This window comes from Microcebus murinus, chromosome 3 (genome assembly GCF_040939455.1).
Source record: "Microcebus murinus isolate Inina chromosome 3, M.murinus_Inina_mat1.0, whole genome shotgun sequence".
Classification (NCBI taxonomy): domain Eukaryota; kingdom Metazoa; phylum Chordata; class Mammalia; order Primates; family Cheirogaleidae; genus Microcebus; species Microcebus murinus.
The window spans coordinates 113,511,102-113,529,584 of NC_134106.1; the positions used below are offsets into that span (position 1 = coordinate 113,511,102).

General features: G+C 36.6%; 1 protein-coding gene across 3 annotated transcripts in view; it reads right to left on the reverse strand.

Moving 5' to 3' along the window:
* Positions 1-730: 730 nt before the first annotated feature.
* The window catches only part of PDS5A (PDS5 cohesin associated factor A), a 134,549-nt gene continuing 116,796 nt past the window's right edge, over positions 731-18,483 (reverse strand). For all 3 annotated transcript variants that reach the window (XM_012753924.3, XM_076001201.1, XM_076001202.1), the window contains exons 29-33: positions 17,235-17,297; positions 16,291-16,436; positions 14,612-14,720; positions 8,100-8,452; positions 731-2,955 (exon numbers count right to left, since the gene is read on the reverse strand). In XM_012753924.3, coding sequence (XP_012609378.1) covers positions 2,952-2,955; positions 8,100-8,452; positions 14,612-14,720; positions 16,291-16,436; positions 17,235-17,297 — 675 coding nt within the window. In that variant the 3' untranslated portion in view covers positions 731-2,951. The remainder of the gene's footprint in view (positions 2,956-8,099; positions 8,453-14,611; positions 14,721-16,290; positions 16,437-17,234; positions 17,298-18,483) is intronic.

Sequence of the window (18,483 nt, forward strand, 5' to 3'; positions counted from 1 at the left end):
TTATTAGCATATGCAGACTCCAGAATCTAAACAGAAAATATGCAGACATTTTATCAACTTGTGACATACCAGGAGTACATGAATATTCAGGGCTCCACACTACTATACAATGCTGCATTTCTTGGTTTTATTTGAAACAGTGCATATTTCTTAGCATTTTATGGTAGGACTTTACACTTGTCATTTACACAAATTACAAGGTTCTGCTTCAAGTCTTTAAAAAAATTTAAAAAATTCAGCCCATGTGCAGCCCAAGTATATGCAAAACTACTTTACATTATACACACTTTTTATTAAAGGAGATACAAAATTCTGGCTTGTAGTTTTAGACAAATACAAGAAGCTTCAAACTAGACGCAAAGTGTCAACATTAATTCTCAAATATAAGTCTGCACTTTTGTGTTGTGGTTCTCTGAGGTGTGAATATACCAAATTCCTAAGAGATTTAAAATTTTCCTTTTCAAAGGAAAACTGACAAATTTCTCATTAACAAGTGCCTTCCCATCAGTTTGATCTTTCTACCATCCTATTCTTGCTTCCCTTAGTGCCAGAGGGGGTGGCCCATTTACATTGATCCATATGAGGACCAGACCCTTTAGCTAACTTGTCTCCTGCAAAAATCTAGATAGCCATACATACATTCATTGATTCGAATGGTTCTGGCTACATTTTGTTTGATATGACTTAACACTTGATAACCTAGCAAACCATGGCAATCAGTCAAAAGGAGAAAGGTCAATGAGATTTTTATTGGTGATGAATTGGAGGCCTTAACAATCAAGTTGTCTGGTGTTAAATCGAACATGCCCACTGACTGCTTGAGGGACTTCTGATACTTATGCATAGATGCTCTTTTTCAGTATGTTGGAGGTATTTTATACTTTCTAAAGGGTTATGAAGAGGCAAAAGATACTTTCTGTCATTGGTACCCATCGTTCCCTAGCAATTCTCTGGTACTTACATGTGTGTATATGCATATTTAAAAGAATTATCCATCTTTCACTCACAGTCTATAGCCAACTCTTGATTATCTATGAGAATGTAAGTGACATTTAATCCCAACAAAGTTGCATCCCATGTAGAACACAGGCTCTCAAGACCAAGTTATAACACAGATTCTGTTTCCTTCCTCTCACCTGCGTGCAGAAGGCGTGTGACGGAACGGCGTGAGCACACTCTGCTAAGGCTGTGGGAGGAGCCCAGTGTGCACAGAGAGCAGGAAGTAGCTCTGAGCACGAGGAAAGACAAATTCCAAGTTCCTCCCTAGTCTGGTCTTACAATATGCCTTCAATATTTTGTTTTTAAATTTATGGTTACCACAAAATTAAAAAACCAAGGCATAGCCACTATTTCTCTTTTTTTTGGAGACAGAGTCTCGCTTTATTGCCCAGCCTAGCTCACAGCAACCTCAAACTTCTGGGCTCAAGGGATCCTCCTACCTCAGCCTCCTGAGTAGCTGGGACTACAGGCATGCGCCACCATGCCCAGCTAATTTTTTCTATATATATTAGTTGGCCAATTAATTTCTTTTTATTTATAGTAGAGACGGGGTCTCGCTCTTGCTCAGGCTGGTTTTGAACTCCTGACCTCGAGCGATCCACCCACCTCGGCCTCCCAGAGTGCTAGGATTACAGGCGTGAGGTACCGGGCCCAGCCCATAGCCACTATTTCATATAGATAATGGAGAGTTGACTGAAATCATGTTCTTTATGACTTTAGCCCTTTCACATTAAAAAATTCATAAGGATAAGATAAAAAGATTAAGAAAGACTGCCATATGACATCTAGAAGCATTTATTTTATGCATAAAACTTAAATATGATTGTGTACACAAAAAGTGTACACATTACCTATACTGAACAATGCCAAGAAACATAATATATTGATGTAACAATTGTCTTCTAAAATAAACATAAAAACTGAGTCGAGACCAGCAGACAAAAGCAAAAACACTTCCTAAAAGCACAATGCTGAAAACTGATAGCAATCCTAAACAACTCCAACTTTCCTTACAAAGCTGCCAAAGTCCAACTATTTTAAAAAATTGACTTTTTTTTTTTTACATCAATAATAAAAATCTGGTGACAAACATTATAAAACCAAATGCTGGATAGTCATTACTCCTTAAAAATCCCAAATATTCCATCATAGTCACAGGAGTAAAAACCATTTTAAAGTGATATGCTTCATTAAACAAACAACAATATGTACATTTATTGCAAATTATATTAAACTAAAATGGAGGGGAAATCAAAATATGAAGTTTACTACTTGTAAATCAATAATAATTTTAATTATTTTCTCACTCTGATAAAAATCAGAAAGCAACATTTATAAAATTGCCACATCACTTTTCATAGCAGGGAACTGAAATCTGTACACCTCATCTTTGCAGAAAAGCAGGCAGGCAGAAAGAATTATACATAAAAGTTTCCAAAAGGAAAAACAACGAAATATTTAATCTGATCTCTTTTATTTTAAAAAATTAATTCAGTAGACTTCTATTTTTTCTTGTGTAACATGGGAATCCCTGGCTCTAAAATTGATGAATTTTCAGTGTCAGTGTAAGGGACATCTTGTTACTTTCTTTAAAATAAAAACTGCAGCATGGAAATTAATGGTGTATTCTGCATTTAAACTCCAGATATGCAGGAACTGGAACCAAATGTTAAGCAATTTGCTTAATTATTGACTTTTCATAAGAAAAGTCTGGGGGGAAGATAGAACAGTTGCTTTTAGCCTCTCTCCAGAGTTTCTGCTGTACATTTTCATCAGAGGACTTGTGGTCATGTGAAAAGGAAGTAATAGTTTCAGTTTTCAAGGCAGAAAGCGTGTGTTCTGAAGTGAACTTCATTTTCTGTTCAGGGATTTCGTGAATCCAAGTTTTTGCAGAAGCTGAAGCCTGCTTCTGTTTGGCCTTCATTTTCTCCCTTTGCAAGTGAGTTTTCTTTTTACCTTAGGGATAGGAGTAGAACAGCACAAAGTTAGAAAAGTTGTAGACAGGATATAAATAAAACCACAATTATTTCATTTCTATAGTTAACTAAAATCTTAAACTATTTTTTTTCATTTTTTCACCTGAGACTTTACTTGGTATAAGGAATCTTTTCCTAAACTATATAAAAACAAAACACCAATGAAGAAGTTGTTTTTCAACTATTTAGTGCTGCTATCCAATGCCCTATTTACTTAAGGTGATAAAAGCTATTTATTTGAAATAGTTGTAATTTTTAATTAACACTTTCAAAATTGGTATCATGGAAGAAAAATTACTGGACACTATGGCAAAACAAATTTATAAGCAGCAAAATAAGTTCTGACTCGAGCTGGGTATACATATACATTTTAGTGTACTAAAAAAAAACGGGAGGAAAATTCAGCTTAATTCTGTTAAAAGGTTAGGAGTCCTCTATCTGTACCATTTCCCCAGTAGGGAGGGCAATTCTGATCCCTAAAAGCCCAAGAGAGTGAGATATGGTCTCTTTCTCTCTTTTTCTCACTTACTCCTCTTTGCGAGGAGGAAGAACTCATCTAATAGATGAGACAGGGAAAAGAGATGGGCATATTGGGCCGGACCTCATCTAGATTCAGTCTTTTGCCCTGAGAGGTGCATCCTGGTTTGCTTGTAGCTCTTCAATTCTGGGGTAAGGAGTTTACTGCCACTCTGCTTATATCATTCTATATTTTTAATCAGCCTTGTCAGGGTTCAGTATTACGTCTGTCTCATTCTCAACAATTCCAAACCTGGGAGAGAAAGAAAGACACATTCCCAAAGCCCAAGACTACATACACATTTTATACAGGCAACAACGCTACCAAAACTAAGTGATTATTAATATTCTTACAGAGACTATTAATTTGTTATAACATACAAAACCAAGTTTAATAAAATGATATCAAAGAATCCTCCACAAGCTGCCTGCTGCACCTTCAGGAAGCTTCCCTATACTAGCTCTGAATCCTCAGTGTCTTCCTGGGTGCTCGCACAGATTTATAAACTATCCAGATCACTGCAAGAATTTCCGGGACTTTATGTCCCAAAGTGAATCTCCATCACTTCCGAGCACGTGGCTTCTGAAAAATTTCATATTATCTTGGTAAAAATTTACTTGTTACTAAAGAAATATTCATGTCAAACGAATATCTAGTTGTTTAACACATGAGGATACACACTTAGGCGTTACTTTTACTTTAATTCTAAGATACAGATCTATGTGATGTGAGGAAACCTCAATATTCAAGTGAGCACAGGAAGTCAGTAGATTCTGTTTAAGACAAACAAATTCCAAGATCCTTGAACACTCCAACACTAAGCATGCTAACCAAAACATGCTAATCCAAAGATGAGAAAACTATAGTCTGTTATTCTATAGATATTTTCTTTAAATTTACAGATGCCCCAGAAGTCCCAAGTTTGAAAACGATTTCTCCACTGATATTTATTGATAAGATTTTTGTTGAAGAATGTGGCCTTAAGTTTAAGCAAAACATTCAAGTATCAGCAGATCTATTAAAAACACATTCTCAATGCAAAACATTTGGAATTGTTTCTCATTTTCACAATAGCTCCAACAAACAGGAAAAACAAGTCAACTAAACTACTGAACAGATGATCATTCCATCACCCCAAACTCACAGCAAGCCAACATTAATATCCTATTACTGTTAACTGGTTCCTGACCACAGTGCAAAATGGCTGGTTTTTAGAGATGTAGCGGGTGAATTGAATGAATTTTTTCAAAATAAGTTAACAATTTCAAATGAAGCCCAAAAATATAATCAGGAAAACTTACTGGGACCAACATACACACAAATAATTGAGGGAATACATTTACTGTAAAAATGCAAAAGAGATCTAAATATTCACAAGTTAACTTTAAAAGTTAAAATACTCAGCATCAACTATCAGATAAAATCTATGGCAGTAAATTCTTGCATATACACTTTATGTTTCGGTGGAATAAAATATCCTTGAACCAGAAAATAAATCATTTAAGAGGGGATCATGCTAAAAAAAATTATTGATCTAATGTTGTCAATAAAAACCTAATAAGAGGAATTCTCCAGAGGCCAGCACTTGCCACTTATTAGAAGTAAAGGATGTGGTATGAAAATGGCTCTAAGGCTGACACTGGTCAGAATTCTACCTGAAGGCTGAAGGATTAAATGAGGTAACAAACATAAGGCACCTAGACTGTAGATGGTATTATTAGGGCCTTGAAAATGTTTTTTATTAATTACTTAATGATAAAATCTAAACAATCATATGATATGATAATAAATACCAAGTAATAAAATTGGATAAGTTTTCCAGAATTGGCGCTAGTAGACAGTGTTACCTTGGGGCGAGTGGGAATCCTGTACTCAGATCGACAAAGGAGTAAAGATGATTAGGAGAATGTTAGGAGAAAGGCACTTTTGAGATGCCACCGTACAAAGAGTTGTGACCAGAGCAGGAAAAGACCATCTGGGCAGTGAGAAATTAAACAAGTGAAAGGTGTGGAGAGTCATGCAAGGTAATGGAAAGACTGATGAAGTGGTAATGTGGAGTCAGAATGCAGGGCCACAGAGAAGCACAAGGGGGTATGCCTTATTTAATCAAATAAAACCCAGGGGTGAACTGTTAATACTCGGTGCAGCACTTCAGACGTGACGCTATAATCCAAGGCCCCCAAACAGAGCTGATCCTAGCACCCTGGGTTCATCCATAGCTTGGGAATGTTTGATGGCTCTCAGGTATGGCAACCCTATTTTTTCTCTTACCAGTGAGTTGGTTGAAACTGTAATGATAACCATAACAGGATGATTCAAGGTACTATATATTCAGAATTGATCAGTCATGCGAGCTGTAATCTATATTTGATCCTCAGGCCTCAGGAAAATACAGGTGGAATGTCAGATCACTCACAGGTAATATTTACAGTTAGTGAAAGCTATGTTCAGAATCTTGCAGAAAGGTGGAAGCAACAGTTCCACATGAAATAAAGTTAAGCACTTTCAGGATTCTGACCATTTGATGTTTTCTCCTGAAATTGAGGCATAGTTAGAACATCTGTTGAGTCACCATCAAGGAACTTTTGTTTTAATGTATCTGTCTAATCCATAGCTTATTGGTAAATACACACTAAAACATCTCCTTTTACATACTGAGGGGGAAAACCCAAATAGTAGGGTCCTGAAGTTCATAGTTTAAAAATGTTTCAAAATACTATTAATACATATGCTAAAGAAAGACACAACTGCAGCTACTACTGTTAGTATTACAGTGAGGCAGATAATGCGGGATGTTTCTGGATTTGAAGCTCTGCCCTGGGTAGCATGGGCCAAGTGACCTGAGAAAGGTCTTTCCAGGTCTTCATTTCCTTACCTCTAATTTAGGGTTGTACTTGCTTCACAATGGTTGTTGGCAGGTCATATACGCTCACCAAACTTTTCCTATTATCACTATTGTTACTACTAATATAGATGCCAGGCACCATGTCAAATACTTTCTATACCTAATTCTAACTAATTTTTACCACAGTCTTGTTGTTAGCATTGGAAGCTTTGTTTAAGTTTGCCACCTTCAGAAACATCTGATCATTCTCTTGGTTTTCCTCTCTAACGCTAAAATTGCAAGGGTTTTGTTTGCATGTATCCTGAAAGAGCTTAAAAAGATGACACAGTTGGTCTTGTTTAACCTGTGATTATTATTATTTTTTTGTGGCGATGAGGTCCCTCTATGTTGCCGAGGCTGGTCTTGAATTCCTAGTTTCAAGTGATCCTCTTGCCTCAGCCTCCCAGAGTACTGAGATTACAGGCATGAGCCACTGTGCCTGGCATAACCTATGATTCTTTTGAACTCCTAGGCTCAAATGATCCTCCCTCCTTGGCCTCCTGAGTAGCTGGAACTACAGGTGTGTACCACCAAGCCCAGCTTAGAATGAATTTTAATTTTAAAGGCACAGTACAGTATGGTGGTTACAACTCTGGAGTCATACTGCGTTGATTTTAATTTAATCCTGGCTCCACCATTTATTTGAGCAAAGAGGACAAAAACTACCCAGGCCCTCTATCCCTGAGCTTCCTCCACTCTGCAAGCTGGGAATAATGACAGTACTTACCACATAGAGCTGTTTTAAGGATTTAATGGGTTAACAAATAAAGAGCTAAGTATTGAGTCTGGCTCATGGCAACACTACATTAGAAGCCACGATTGCAAAAACAAAAACAAAACAAACAAAAAAAGAAGCCATGAGATGTTGTAAAAGATGTCTAGAAGCACTTAAAATGTATAGAAATACAGTAGCCCCAAATTTCAGAATTTCATAAATGGTAATATTTTAAATGTATTTATGTGCGTTAGTGACACTGCACTTTATAAAAATATTGAAGTAGGATAGAGGAAGTATTCTGAGCTGATCAAAACTGGGACTCTTCTCTAGGAATTCAGATGCTTGCAGTCTAATTCAGGGGCAGATGAGTTAGCTATATAAGAAGAAAGGAGGACAGGGTGAGTTCTAATTGTAGGCCAAGATGAAAGGAGCTACCTTCTAGACCTCCAAATGTGGCCTCATTGTTATAGTATGGAAAATCCGAAATCCAGGCCTAAGAATAATTAAAGATGAGCGGCTGTAAGGCTGTTTTTACTGGGCAGGGTAGGGGAGAAGTACAATATTAATCAATATTAATATTTTCTATATTAAAATTAACTATAACGAGAAGAATTAAAGAGCAGGCTATCCCCGGTCACATCTCATCACTGTCTTCTCCATTCTGGGATTTTGTGTCCAAAGGTAACCCTTCATGTTATGTTATGTAAACCTATGCAACCATTTGAAGGACACCACACAAAAGATGATATTCTCCTTGCTAATAAATAGACAAATCAAAATACTATATACTAAATAAAAATTAACCAAAGGAAAAAACAGATCTTTCTTCAAATTAGTGCCTTAAAAATGGAGAGTATGAGATAAAAACAAATGTCATTATAACTTACTCAGGAAAACCAAATACAGTTTTCATTCCCAAATGCCTGTGTTTCAGGTGATTGGCACCTATTAAGAATAAAACAAAATGTCTAAACTCAAAATTCAGGAAGAAATGATGTATATTACCTTTGTAAGTCAATCTGTCTCTCTGCTGGTGCTGCCTTTTTGGCTACGTCTTGCAGTTTGGGTGCTTTGGCATTACCTGCTTCCAACCCCCCAGGGCTCTCCTGACTGGCTGCAGGTCTTTTTCTTCCCTTGATAACAGGTTTATTTATGTCATCATTTTTGGTTGCATTGCCCTGAGATTCAGACTTGGGTCGACGTCCTCTCCTGGGTTTGGAAGGGGCAGGCGGTCCTGATTCATCTACTTTCTCGTCTGTTTTTTGTTGGATATTCTCTGTACCAGCTGCTGTTACTGTTCTTTTCTTTCCTCGATCACTGCTGATGTTGCCCTGGGTAGCCTGATCAGAATTAATTTCCTAAAAGAGCACAAAACAATTGTATAAACATAAATTCCTTAAATATCAATGATCTATCCTACAAAAACATATTTGGAGAGTATTTTATGGGAGGTGGGATTCCTGGGCTTCTAGTTAATTGCTTACATCCCATTAGGAAGTAAGCTCCTTGAGGAAAGGGTGGGCCAGGAGCTAGCATGGTGCTTGGCACATTCAATGTGCTCAATAAATGTGCATGAAATGCACAAGCAGTAAACAGAAAGAAAACCATACTTGTTTTGCTATCATATCTATTCCAAAATGTTTTTTAAAAAATTTGAGAAAGAGTCTTGCTCTGTCACCTCGGCTAGAGAGTGCAGCAGTATCATAGCTCACAGCAACCTCAAACTCCTAGGCTCAAGTGATCCTTCTGCCTCAGCCTCCTGAGTAGCTGGAACTATAGGCACATACCACCACGCCTGGCTAATATTTGTATTTTTAGTAGAGACAGGGTCTCACTCTTTGCTCAGGCTGGTCTTGATCTTCCAAGCTCAAGCAATCCTCCCACCTCAGCCTCCCAGAGTGCTAGGATTACAGGTGTGAGCCACCGCAGCACTTGGCCCCAAATGAAAGGGCCCTTTTTCATGGATGATGTGCTTTAAATTTATCACTTTTCAAAAGGAGCATTTTCATAAATCAATATACTATTTTCTCTATGATACATCTAACAATGATAACCTTTGTAGTTCTGTGACAAAGTACTTTGAATTCTCACTCCATTCATTAATTCAAACTTTTGCCTCTTTTTACAGCATCAACCATTAACCTTTTCTCTGAATATTTTCTTTTTTTTCTTGTTCTAGTTTAGCATGTACTAAGTCATCTTAAATGTTCAAAGTAATAAAATCCCAGTTTACTATAATAAACATAATGGAGAAACAATAGTTTTCAGAATGAAAGTGACCTTTATATGAATATTTAAGAAACAAAAATTTTAATTGATAACTTTAATTGATTAAAAGGAAGCAAAGTAACACTATTATCATCCAAAAAGTTAGATTATGTATTTTTGAGACATGGCCTCACTCTGTTATCCAGTCTGGAGTGCACTAACCCAATTACAGTTCACTGCAGCTTCAAACTCCTAAGGTCAAGTGATCCTCTTGCCTCAGCCTTCTGAGACGCTAGAACTACAAATGCACATCACTATGCCCAGCTTATTTTTCTATTTTTTGTGTATAGGAATGGGTCTTGCTATGTTGCCCAGGCTGGTCTTGAACTTCTGGCCTCAACTGATCCCCTCACTTCAACCTCCTAAGTAGTTGGAACTACAGGTGTGTGCTATCACATCCGATTATTTATAAACTGTGTCTTCCTATGTTGCCCAGGGTGGTCTCAAACTTGAGCAATGCTCCCACTTCAGCCTTCTAAAGTGCTAAGATTACAGGCATGAGCCACAAAGCCTGGTATATATCTTCTTATTTAATTAATTTTCATTTTCCCCAGAAAATCTTTCCAGAATGACTGGGGGAAAAACATTACAAATCTTCATGTTGCAAGAAAAACTAATTTAATGAAAGCTCCTGGGAGTGAGTATTTATTTATTTATTTATTTAGAGACAGAGTTTCACTTTGCTGTCCAGGCCAGAGTGAGTGCCGTGGTGTCAGCCTAGCTAACAGCAACCTCAAACTCCTGGGCTCAAGCAATCCTGCTGCCTCAGCCTGCCGAGTAGCTGGGACTACAGGCATGCACCACCATGCCCGGTTAATTTTTTCTATATATATTAGTTGGCCAATTAGTTTCTTTCTACTTATAGTAGAGACGGGGTCTCGCTCTTGCTCAGGCTGGTTTTGAACTCCCGACCTCGAGCAATGCACCCGCCTTGGCCTCCCAGAGTGCTAGGATCACAGGTGTGAGCCACCGCGCCCGGCCTGGGAGTAATAATTTAAAGTGAGGAAAAATTCCCAAATCAGCGTTTTACTCCAGGGTTTACTTTAATGTTAAGCCCCATTTTAATAGAATAGGTAATACACAAAAGGACCAAGAGTAAGGTGGCCCACAAGAGGAGAAATGTAAAAACAATACATTATGGATCACAGAAGAGATACACAAAATCATCTTGGGGAAAGATGGTGATTCCTGGGCAAAACAAGATGCATCAAAAATACAACTGGGTATTACAGTTGTAATTGTAAAAATACAACTGGGTAGGAACCATTTGTTCAACTGAATGTCTATTAAGTGTTGTGGCTGTTTGGTATAGACTGGAAAACAGAACTGATACGGTTCCTGTCCTCATATAGCTTAGAATGGTAGGTGACTAATTTTTAAAAAAATAAATATTTAAGTACAAATTACCTGAGTGCTAAGAGGTTATAGAACAGGGTATTCTGAAAAAAAAATCAGAGGAAGCATCAGTTTCTAATTGGTCCTTTTGGGGAAATATTATTTAAATAATATCAATGCAGAACCCTGTAAAATGAAAGTGAAGTATTCTAGACAGAGGAAAAAGACAGCATAAAGTACATCAAGAGGGAAAGTATGTGGCAGATTTAAGGAATCTAGACTGTAAGGAGTGATGGGACAGAGGCATAAAAAATGCAGGAGAAGCAGGAATGGGACGGATTATGAATGCCGTACAAGACATGTTAAGAAATTTTGATTTTCTTCTAGTGCTAAAGAAGTAATTTTTTTTTTTTTTTTTTGAGACAGAGTCTCGCTTTGTTGCCCAGACTAGAGTGAGTGCCGTGGCGTCAGCCTAGTTCACAGGAACCTCAAACTCCTGGGCTTAAGCAAACCTCCTGCCTCAGCCTCCTGAGTAGCTGGGACTACAGGCACGCACCACCGTGTCCAGCTAATTTTTTCTATATATTTTTAGTTGGTCAATTAATTTCTTTCTATTTTTAGTAGAGATGGGGTCTCACTCTTGCTCACGCTGGTTTCGAACTCCTGACCTCTAGCAATCTAGCAACCCACCCGCCTTGGCCTCCCAGAGTGCTAGGATTACAGGCATGAGCCACCGTGCCCGGCCAAGAAAGTAATTTTTAATCAGAGGACAAACATAATCCAAATTACATTTTGAAAATACCACATTGGCTGCTATAAGGCAATTGGATTGAAAGGGAGCAAGAATGTTAACAAGACCATAAAATAATTACAGTGTCAGAAGCTGAGTTAGACAAGACAAAGATAATTTTAAAAGGGGAAAATATGAACAGGCAATTTACAGAAAAACACGTGCAAATGTTCAACAAACATACTGGCTGCCAGAGAATCACAAATTAAAATAGTTGGGGCATCAGTTTCAATACTGGAGGCTGAAAAAAATTCAAAAGAAACGTAAAACCTGTTGTTGGTGGGTATGCAGAGAAAAAAGTACTCCCATATCCTGCTGGTAGAAATGTCAAGTGTTCCACACTTTTAGGAAATCAATATGGAAATATTTAAAATCTGTGATGTATATCTTTTGAGCAATTCCATCACAAGGAATTAGCCCACAGAAATAAAAAGCAACAGTAAGTGTGCTTTTATTTATACACAGTAAATTTATAAAGGATATTATAACATTGTAGTGGCAAAAAAGGGGAAACAAAATATATGTGTATACATACATGACAATGATAGGAATATAAAAAAGGTACATATACAGATTAGATTATTTGAAAAGGAAAAGAGTTGATGTTAAAAATCGTGGACATGCCTGGCGTGGTGGCTCACGCCTGTAATCCTACCTCTCTGGGAGGCCGAAGCGGGTGGATCGCTCTAGGTCAGGAGTTCAAAACCAGCCCAAGCAAGGGCGAGACCCTGTCTCTACTAAAAATAGAAAGAAATTAATTGGCTAACTAAAAATATGTAGAAAAAAAATTAGCCAGGCATGGTGGCACATGCCGATAGTCCCAGCTACTTGGTTGGCTGAGTCAGAAGGATTGCTTGAGCCCAGGAATTTGAGGTTGTTTCGAGCTAGTCTGATGCCACGGTACTCTAGCCTGGGCAACAGAGTGAGACTCTGTCTCAAAAAAAAAAAAAAAAAAAAAAAAAAAAAAAAAAAAATCATGGACATGATCACATTAACACATTTATGAAAATTACATACTTGTGCGTATGTTCAAAGAGCCATGCAAAAGCAAAATAAAGGCCGGGCGCGGTGGCTCACGCCTGTAATCCTAGCTTTCTGGGAGGCCGAGGCGGGTGGATTGCTCGAGGTCGGGAGTTCGAAACCAGCCTGAGCAAGAGCGAGACCCCGTCTCTACTATAAATAGAAAGAAACTAATTGGCCAACTAATATATATAGAAAAAATTAGCCGGGCATGGTGGCTCATGCCTGTAGTCCCAGCTACTTGGGAGGCTGAGACAGAAGGATCGCTTGAGCCCAGGAGTTTGAGGTTGCTGTGAGCTAGGCTGACGCCATGGCACTCACTCTGGCCTAGGCAACAAAGCGAGACTCTGCCTCAAAAAAAAAAAAAAAAAAAAAAAAAAGCAAAATAAAGAGGGAACCAGTTGTCTCAGGTACTAAAAAAAGAAAACTCCCTGAGGACAACAATGGCAATATTGTTTGCCTCAATCCATGGGATATGTGTGTCATGGTTCTGCTTTTAACTACCTCTCATATTCATCCTTCATATCACAATTTCCCCCGCATAGTAAATAATAGGAGACAATGTGCCAATTTGTAAACATGCACTTTGCTGAAAAATTTTCACATATGTGAACTGATAAATTGGTTTATATATCATTTTCTTTTAGAAATTGATTAGCAAGAAACACTCATTTAGATCTTCATATATATTTTTAGTATACTAACAGGATAGTTTTTTGAGCCTATGGAGCAGAGAATCAGACCTAGGAAAGAAATGTCCCTATAAATGTATGGAGACCTGACCAGGAAGTCATCATACTTTGGTCAAAATATAAGCCTCATCTCTTCACACTGCAGGGAGTTGGTTAAAATAGGCTTTGGAAGTATAAGGTAAAATGAGGGTTTGGAATAACATATTACAGGTCAATCAGAAAGTAAGGCCTTTTGTTTATCAGAAGTAAGAATTTAAATATCCAATTTATCAAAATTACATACAATTTTAGGCAGAGGCTGAAAAAGACGACTGGTTGCACTAAACATCTGCATGTCTACCAATGTACCACCTCTTAATGTACATTATGAGTACATGATATAACTGGATGTCTGTGGCAATATGCATTTTTGTATCTAAGTTTATGTTAAGATTGCTTAATTCTACACAAGGATCCTATAAAAATCAATCTTTTGGTTCCTAGGTTCAAGAGTTATGATAGTGAGAGGTACCCTGTTACCTGAATCCACTGGCATGCTGTATTTCAAATAGCAAGAGGCAGGAATTTAGACAGTGAGAATCTGATCTAAAAATTTATCCTTATTTACTCAGGTTGAGTTCAGATAAAGGAAAAGTTAAGCTACTGTGGAAAAACTCACAGTCCTACTATATTTTATGTACCGGAGGGTAATACCTAAAATATTTGATGACCAGAATAAATATACGGTGAGAAATAAAAAGATCAGCATGTCAAGAATATGATTCTGTGGGAAAAAACATACTCAGTATCTTTAAGCCATTCCAACTGAGGTAAGTTATCAATTTCACATAACAGTTCAATGGCAGCTTAGAGAAGTCAAGCAATCTGCCCAAATCAGCACGGACAGTGAGTGGCAGAGCAAGGGTGCAGAATCAGGTCTGCTTGACGCTCCCACCCATCATGTGTGCCAAAAAAACTGTTAAAGAAAATTGGGTGCCATAATGTAAAGATCAACAATGAGGAATGCAGCTGTTAAAATAAAAACTCAAACACACTTTAAATGGCTAAGTCATAAAAAAATACAGTAAAAACAAAACAGAGTGCTGACCTCTGACAAGAAGCAACAAACTTGAAAAGATCTCAAAAACTCTTAATTCTTATCCTTTCAAAGTGTTGGGATGGGTAGTGTGGGAGAAGGATACCATTATGGGTGATCACAAAAATTCTTGTGAAACAAAGTGTGTGCATATAAGCAGAATCATTTTTGGAGAGTGAGGCAGAGTAAGCACTGCAGGGAGTGGTAGAGAGAGACACATGTATAAAATGCACTACGGACATTAACCTGCTGGCTGTGTTTTTCTTGCCCCTGCTATAAAATGTTAGTAAGCTTCTAATTATGGGAAAAAATCCACTTGTTAAAATTTTAAATTTACCTTATTCTTTACAGGATCAATATTCTTTACAGGTGTGACAGAAATAATTCTCACAGGGTTCTCTTCATTTTCACTACCTCCAGTTTCTGCTGCCTCTGAACTCTGTTCCCTGTTGAAGAAAAATAAACCAAGGCTTCTTATTTCACTACACGAATAGAAGTTCACTCTCTTACTACACCAGTAAGGAAAGGGTTAGGCTGGTTTAGAAACCTCACCAAGTGAATCAACAATAGCAAGATTCAGATCTCCTACGGTTATGGACTATTGCTTTATTATATATCATGTTACTGATTTCCATTTAACCATAAAAACATAAGACAGAAATGACTGCCTAAAACTATCTCACAAAAGGATTTTCAAGACACACAATAATAAAACTATTCTAAGCTTTATCTCATGGGAGTATTAATAGAAAACCCCAAAACAAAAATAAAACTAGAGACCACAGTACAGTTATTTCCATAATGCACTGGAAGGGAGGGGGTTATAAGGAGAAGAGGCCACTTGAGAGGTATTTGACCTCCATCATCTCTTTATTTTTTTTTCTGAGACAGAGTATCCCTTTGTTACCCAGGCTAGAGTGAGTGCCATGGTGTCAGCCTAGCTCACACCAACCTCAAACTCCTGGGCTCAAGGGACCCTCCTGCCCCAGCCTCCCAAGTAGCTGGGACTACAGGCATGCGCCACCATGCCCGGCTAATTTTTTCTATATATATTAGTTGGCCAATTAATTTCTTTCTATTTTTAGTAGGGACGGGGTCTCGCTCTTGCTCAGGCTGGTTTCGAACTCCTGACCTCGAACAATCCGCCCGCCTCGGCCTCCCAGAGTGCTAGGATTACAGGTGTGAGCCACCGTGCCCAGCCATATTCTTAAGATTTCTTGTGTAAGAATAAAATCTTTAAAAGCTTCAATATTTGGTGTTGATAAGAGTAGGGTCAGAAATGATAAAAGTTTGAAGTGATGGATACCCAATCACCCTGATTTGATAACTGTACATTGTATGCATATATCAAAATGTCACATGTACCCCATAAATATGTATAATTATGTATCTATAAAAAATTATGTTTATATAATAGAAGAAAAAGAGTAGGATCAAGTGGAAATTCTTACACAGTGGCTAATGCAGTAATCGGTTGATATACTGATATAAACAGAACATTTTTATAAGTGGAAAATGTTAGAATGATATTTTAATCATACTAATCTGAGTTAAAAATTAAAAAGCAATTCAATTTATTTAAAAGAGTTATATTTTCACAGTTTTCCTAAATGTTGAATTTTCTTGTTTTGTTTTGAGATGGGGTGGGTCTTGCTATGTTGTTCAGGTTGATCTTGAACTCGTGGGCTCAAGCAATCCTCCCACCTAAGATTCTTGAGTAGCTGGGATTACAGGTGTAAGCCACCGTGCATGGCTCCTGAATTTTCTTATATATATAAAAATAAACATTTCCACATAAATTAGTTATAATATATTACAAATTCTTATGTTTTCTCTGTTAAATTTTCTACACACTTAGAATGCTATGTGGTTTCAAAATGTATAGTCCACTCTTGATTTTCATCATTAAAAATATAAAAAATTTATCAGTGTTATTTTGTACCAAAACACAGACTGTATTAAAAGATAAACCAAGTAGTGAGTGCTAGGAACAAAAACAATTGGAGAAAAAATTGCCTTGATCGATTTCCGGTTGCAGGGTTCAGCTCTGAATTTATATTAACATTGCTTCCAGTCTCAGTGCCAGTGCTTCTAACATAGGGTTTCCTTCCCGTTGCTGATAAAGGCTTGTTGACTGCACCTAGTACTCCAGCAGGCTTTGGCTAAAAATCACACACACACACACACATTATTTATAACTTACTGAATGGAATACATGTAAATTTAGACACATATGAGAGATATTATTCAACCTAAGCCAAAGAATTTTTGTTACCTTGGAAAGTCAACCTTAAATTTATTAGAGATGATAATTCTGTAAAATTATGTTTGGTTATTTTAATACAATTAAAAGTCATAAGCATTAACTCTACTTAATAACTAGATAATATTATCCCTTATTATTAAGGGATTAATCCTTTATTAATCTCTTAATAACTAGACAATATTATCCCTTATTATTCAATCAAAATAAAGAGTATCCCTAAAATACAGTGAAGTATATAATAAAATCTTATAAAAAACTATTGAATATATATAGCAATACTTTAGTAACTGTTTACCAAAATCAAATTTCGTTTTGTTTTAGGTGCCATCACATTACTTTTACAGAATATAAAATTGTGTAGCTCATTAGTACCTTAAAATTATTATTGTTCTTTATCTTGAACATCTAAGTTTATTACACAATTTCTCAGAAAAGTCTGCTTTGTAGATTGTAAATAATTTGAAGCTTATCATTACTGATGAGAAAGCACAGTAGCGATTCAGAAGACATGACAGAAAAAAGTCTGAGAATGCAGCTGTTTTAGATGTTACAAATTTACACATGATCCCTAAGAATCAGGAACTGTAAATTCTAGGGGACATTTAAAAGGTATTTTATAGGAATAGCAGAAGTTATATATATATATTATATATATATATGAAATAAAGATCTCTAATTATCAAGAACATAATACCTTTCCTGTTAACAGAAGTACTCTTGTCTCTTCTGAAATATAACTTTTGTCATTACAAAAGTCCTATTTAAAAAAAAAAAAGGATACATCAATAAGACTTTTCAGGCTTTGCGCCTTGTAATAATAATTACACTGGTGTTAACAATATATACTAACTCATCAAATAATCAAAACACATCTAAATGAGCCATATCATATATCTAGCTTTAAATTAAATCAATGGCACATAAGACTTAAGCAAATGTCAGAGGTAAATTTCCTAAATCACATTTTAAATAAAGCATACTCTTAGTTTTTCATATTGTTCAGTGCAAACAGGTTCCAGTTTATTCATTAAATTATCTTCACCTTCTCCACTTTATCATAAAACTTTTGGGGTCTCCAAGTATCCAATATGATACTTATGTACATACTAGACACACTTAATATTCTCCGAAGGAACTCCACACTAGAGCTTAAGAAAATTATCCTCATTGAAAATATCTGTCACTTTAATTAAAAATATTTTGATTCTTAGAACCATAAGTAGACTGACAGTCCAAATCACAAAGGTAATATACCATCAAAATATAATTAAATCAACATTAATGTTCATTGATAGCAGCGATATTAACCAGTTAATAAATGAATTAAACCAAATGCAAACAATTATAAAACTTAGTTTGATCCTTTGATGCTTCTCCCTGTTAAACATTCTGAAAATTGAAACAAATAAACTACAATGATGTGTCACTGAAGCAAAAGTATCTACTACAATCAAGAAATTAACTTTTAAGTAGTATTATTAAAAATACATTTTCTTTCATTGAATTTACCTTCACACTAGTATCATGGGAAAGAACAAAGGGCTTAAGTATGCCAGTGAGGAAATCGCACTTTTGCCATCGGTGCTAGGCACAGCTGAATCATTCATTACGTACAGAGGCGTTTATGCAGATAAAGTAAATGTTACAAGGTCTGGGCACCAAAGTCCATGCACTTCATTCATGAAGATACACTGCTTGCTCACTAGGCTCACTATCTAAACGAGCCCAGTGTCACGTATTTGAATTAGTAACAGATTAAAAGCAACACATTAGAAAAAAAAATGTGGAAAGTTACATATTGAATATAGAAAAACTTAGGTTGTTATTAAGACTAAAACACTAGACATTGCAGATAACAGAAGAAAAAACAATGAAAAAAATACTATTTGTGAGACCACGTAGGTGTAGTGACAAATTGCAACTTAATTCCTGATTATGATATC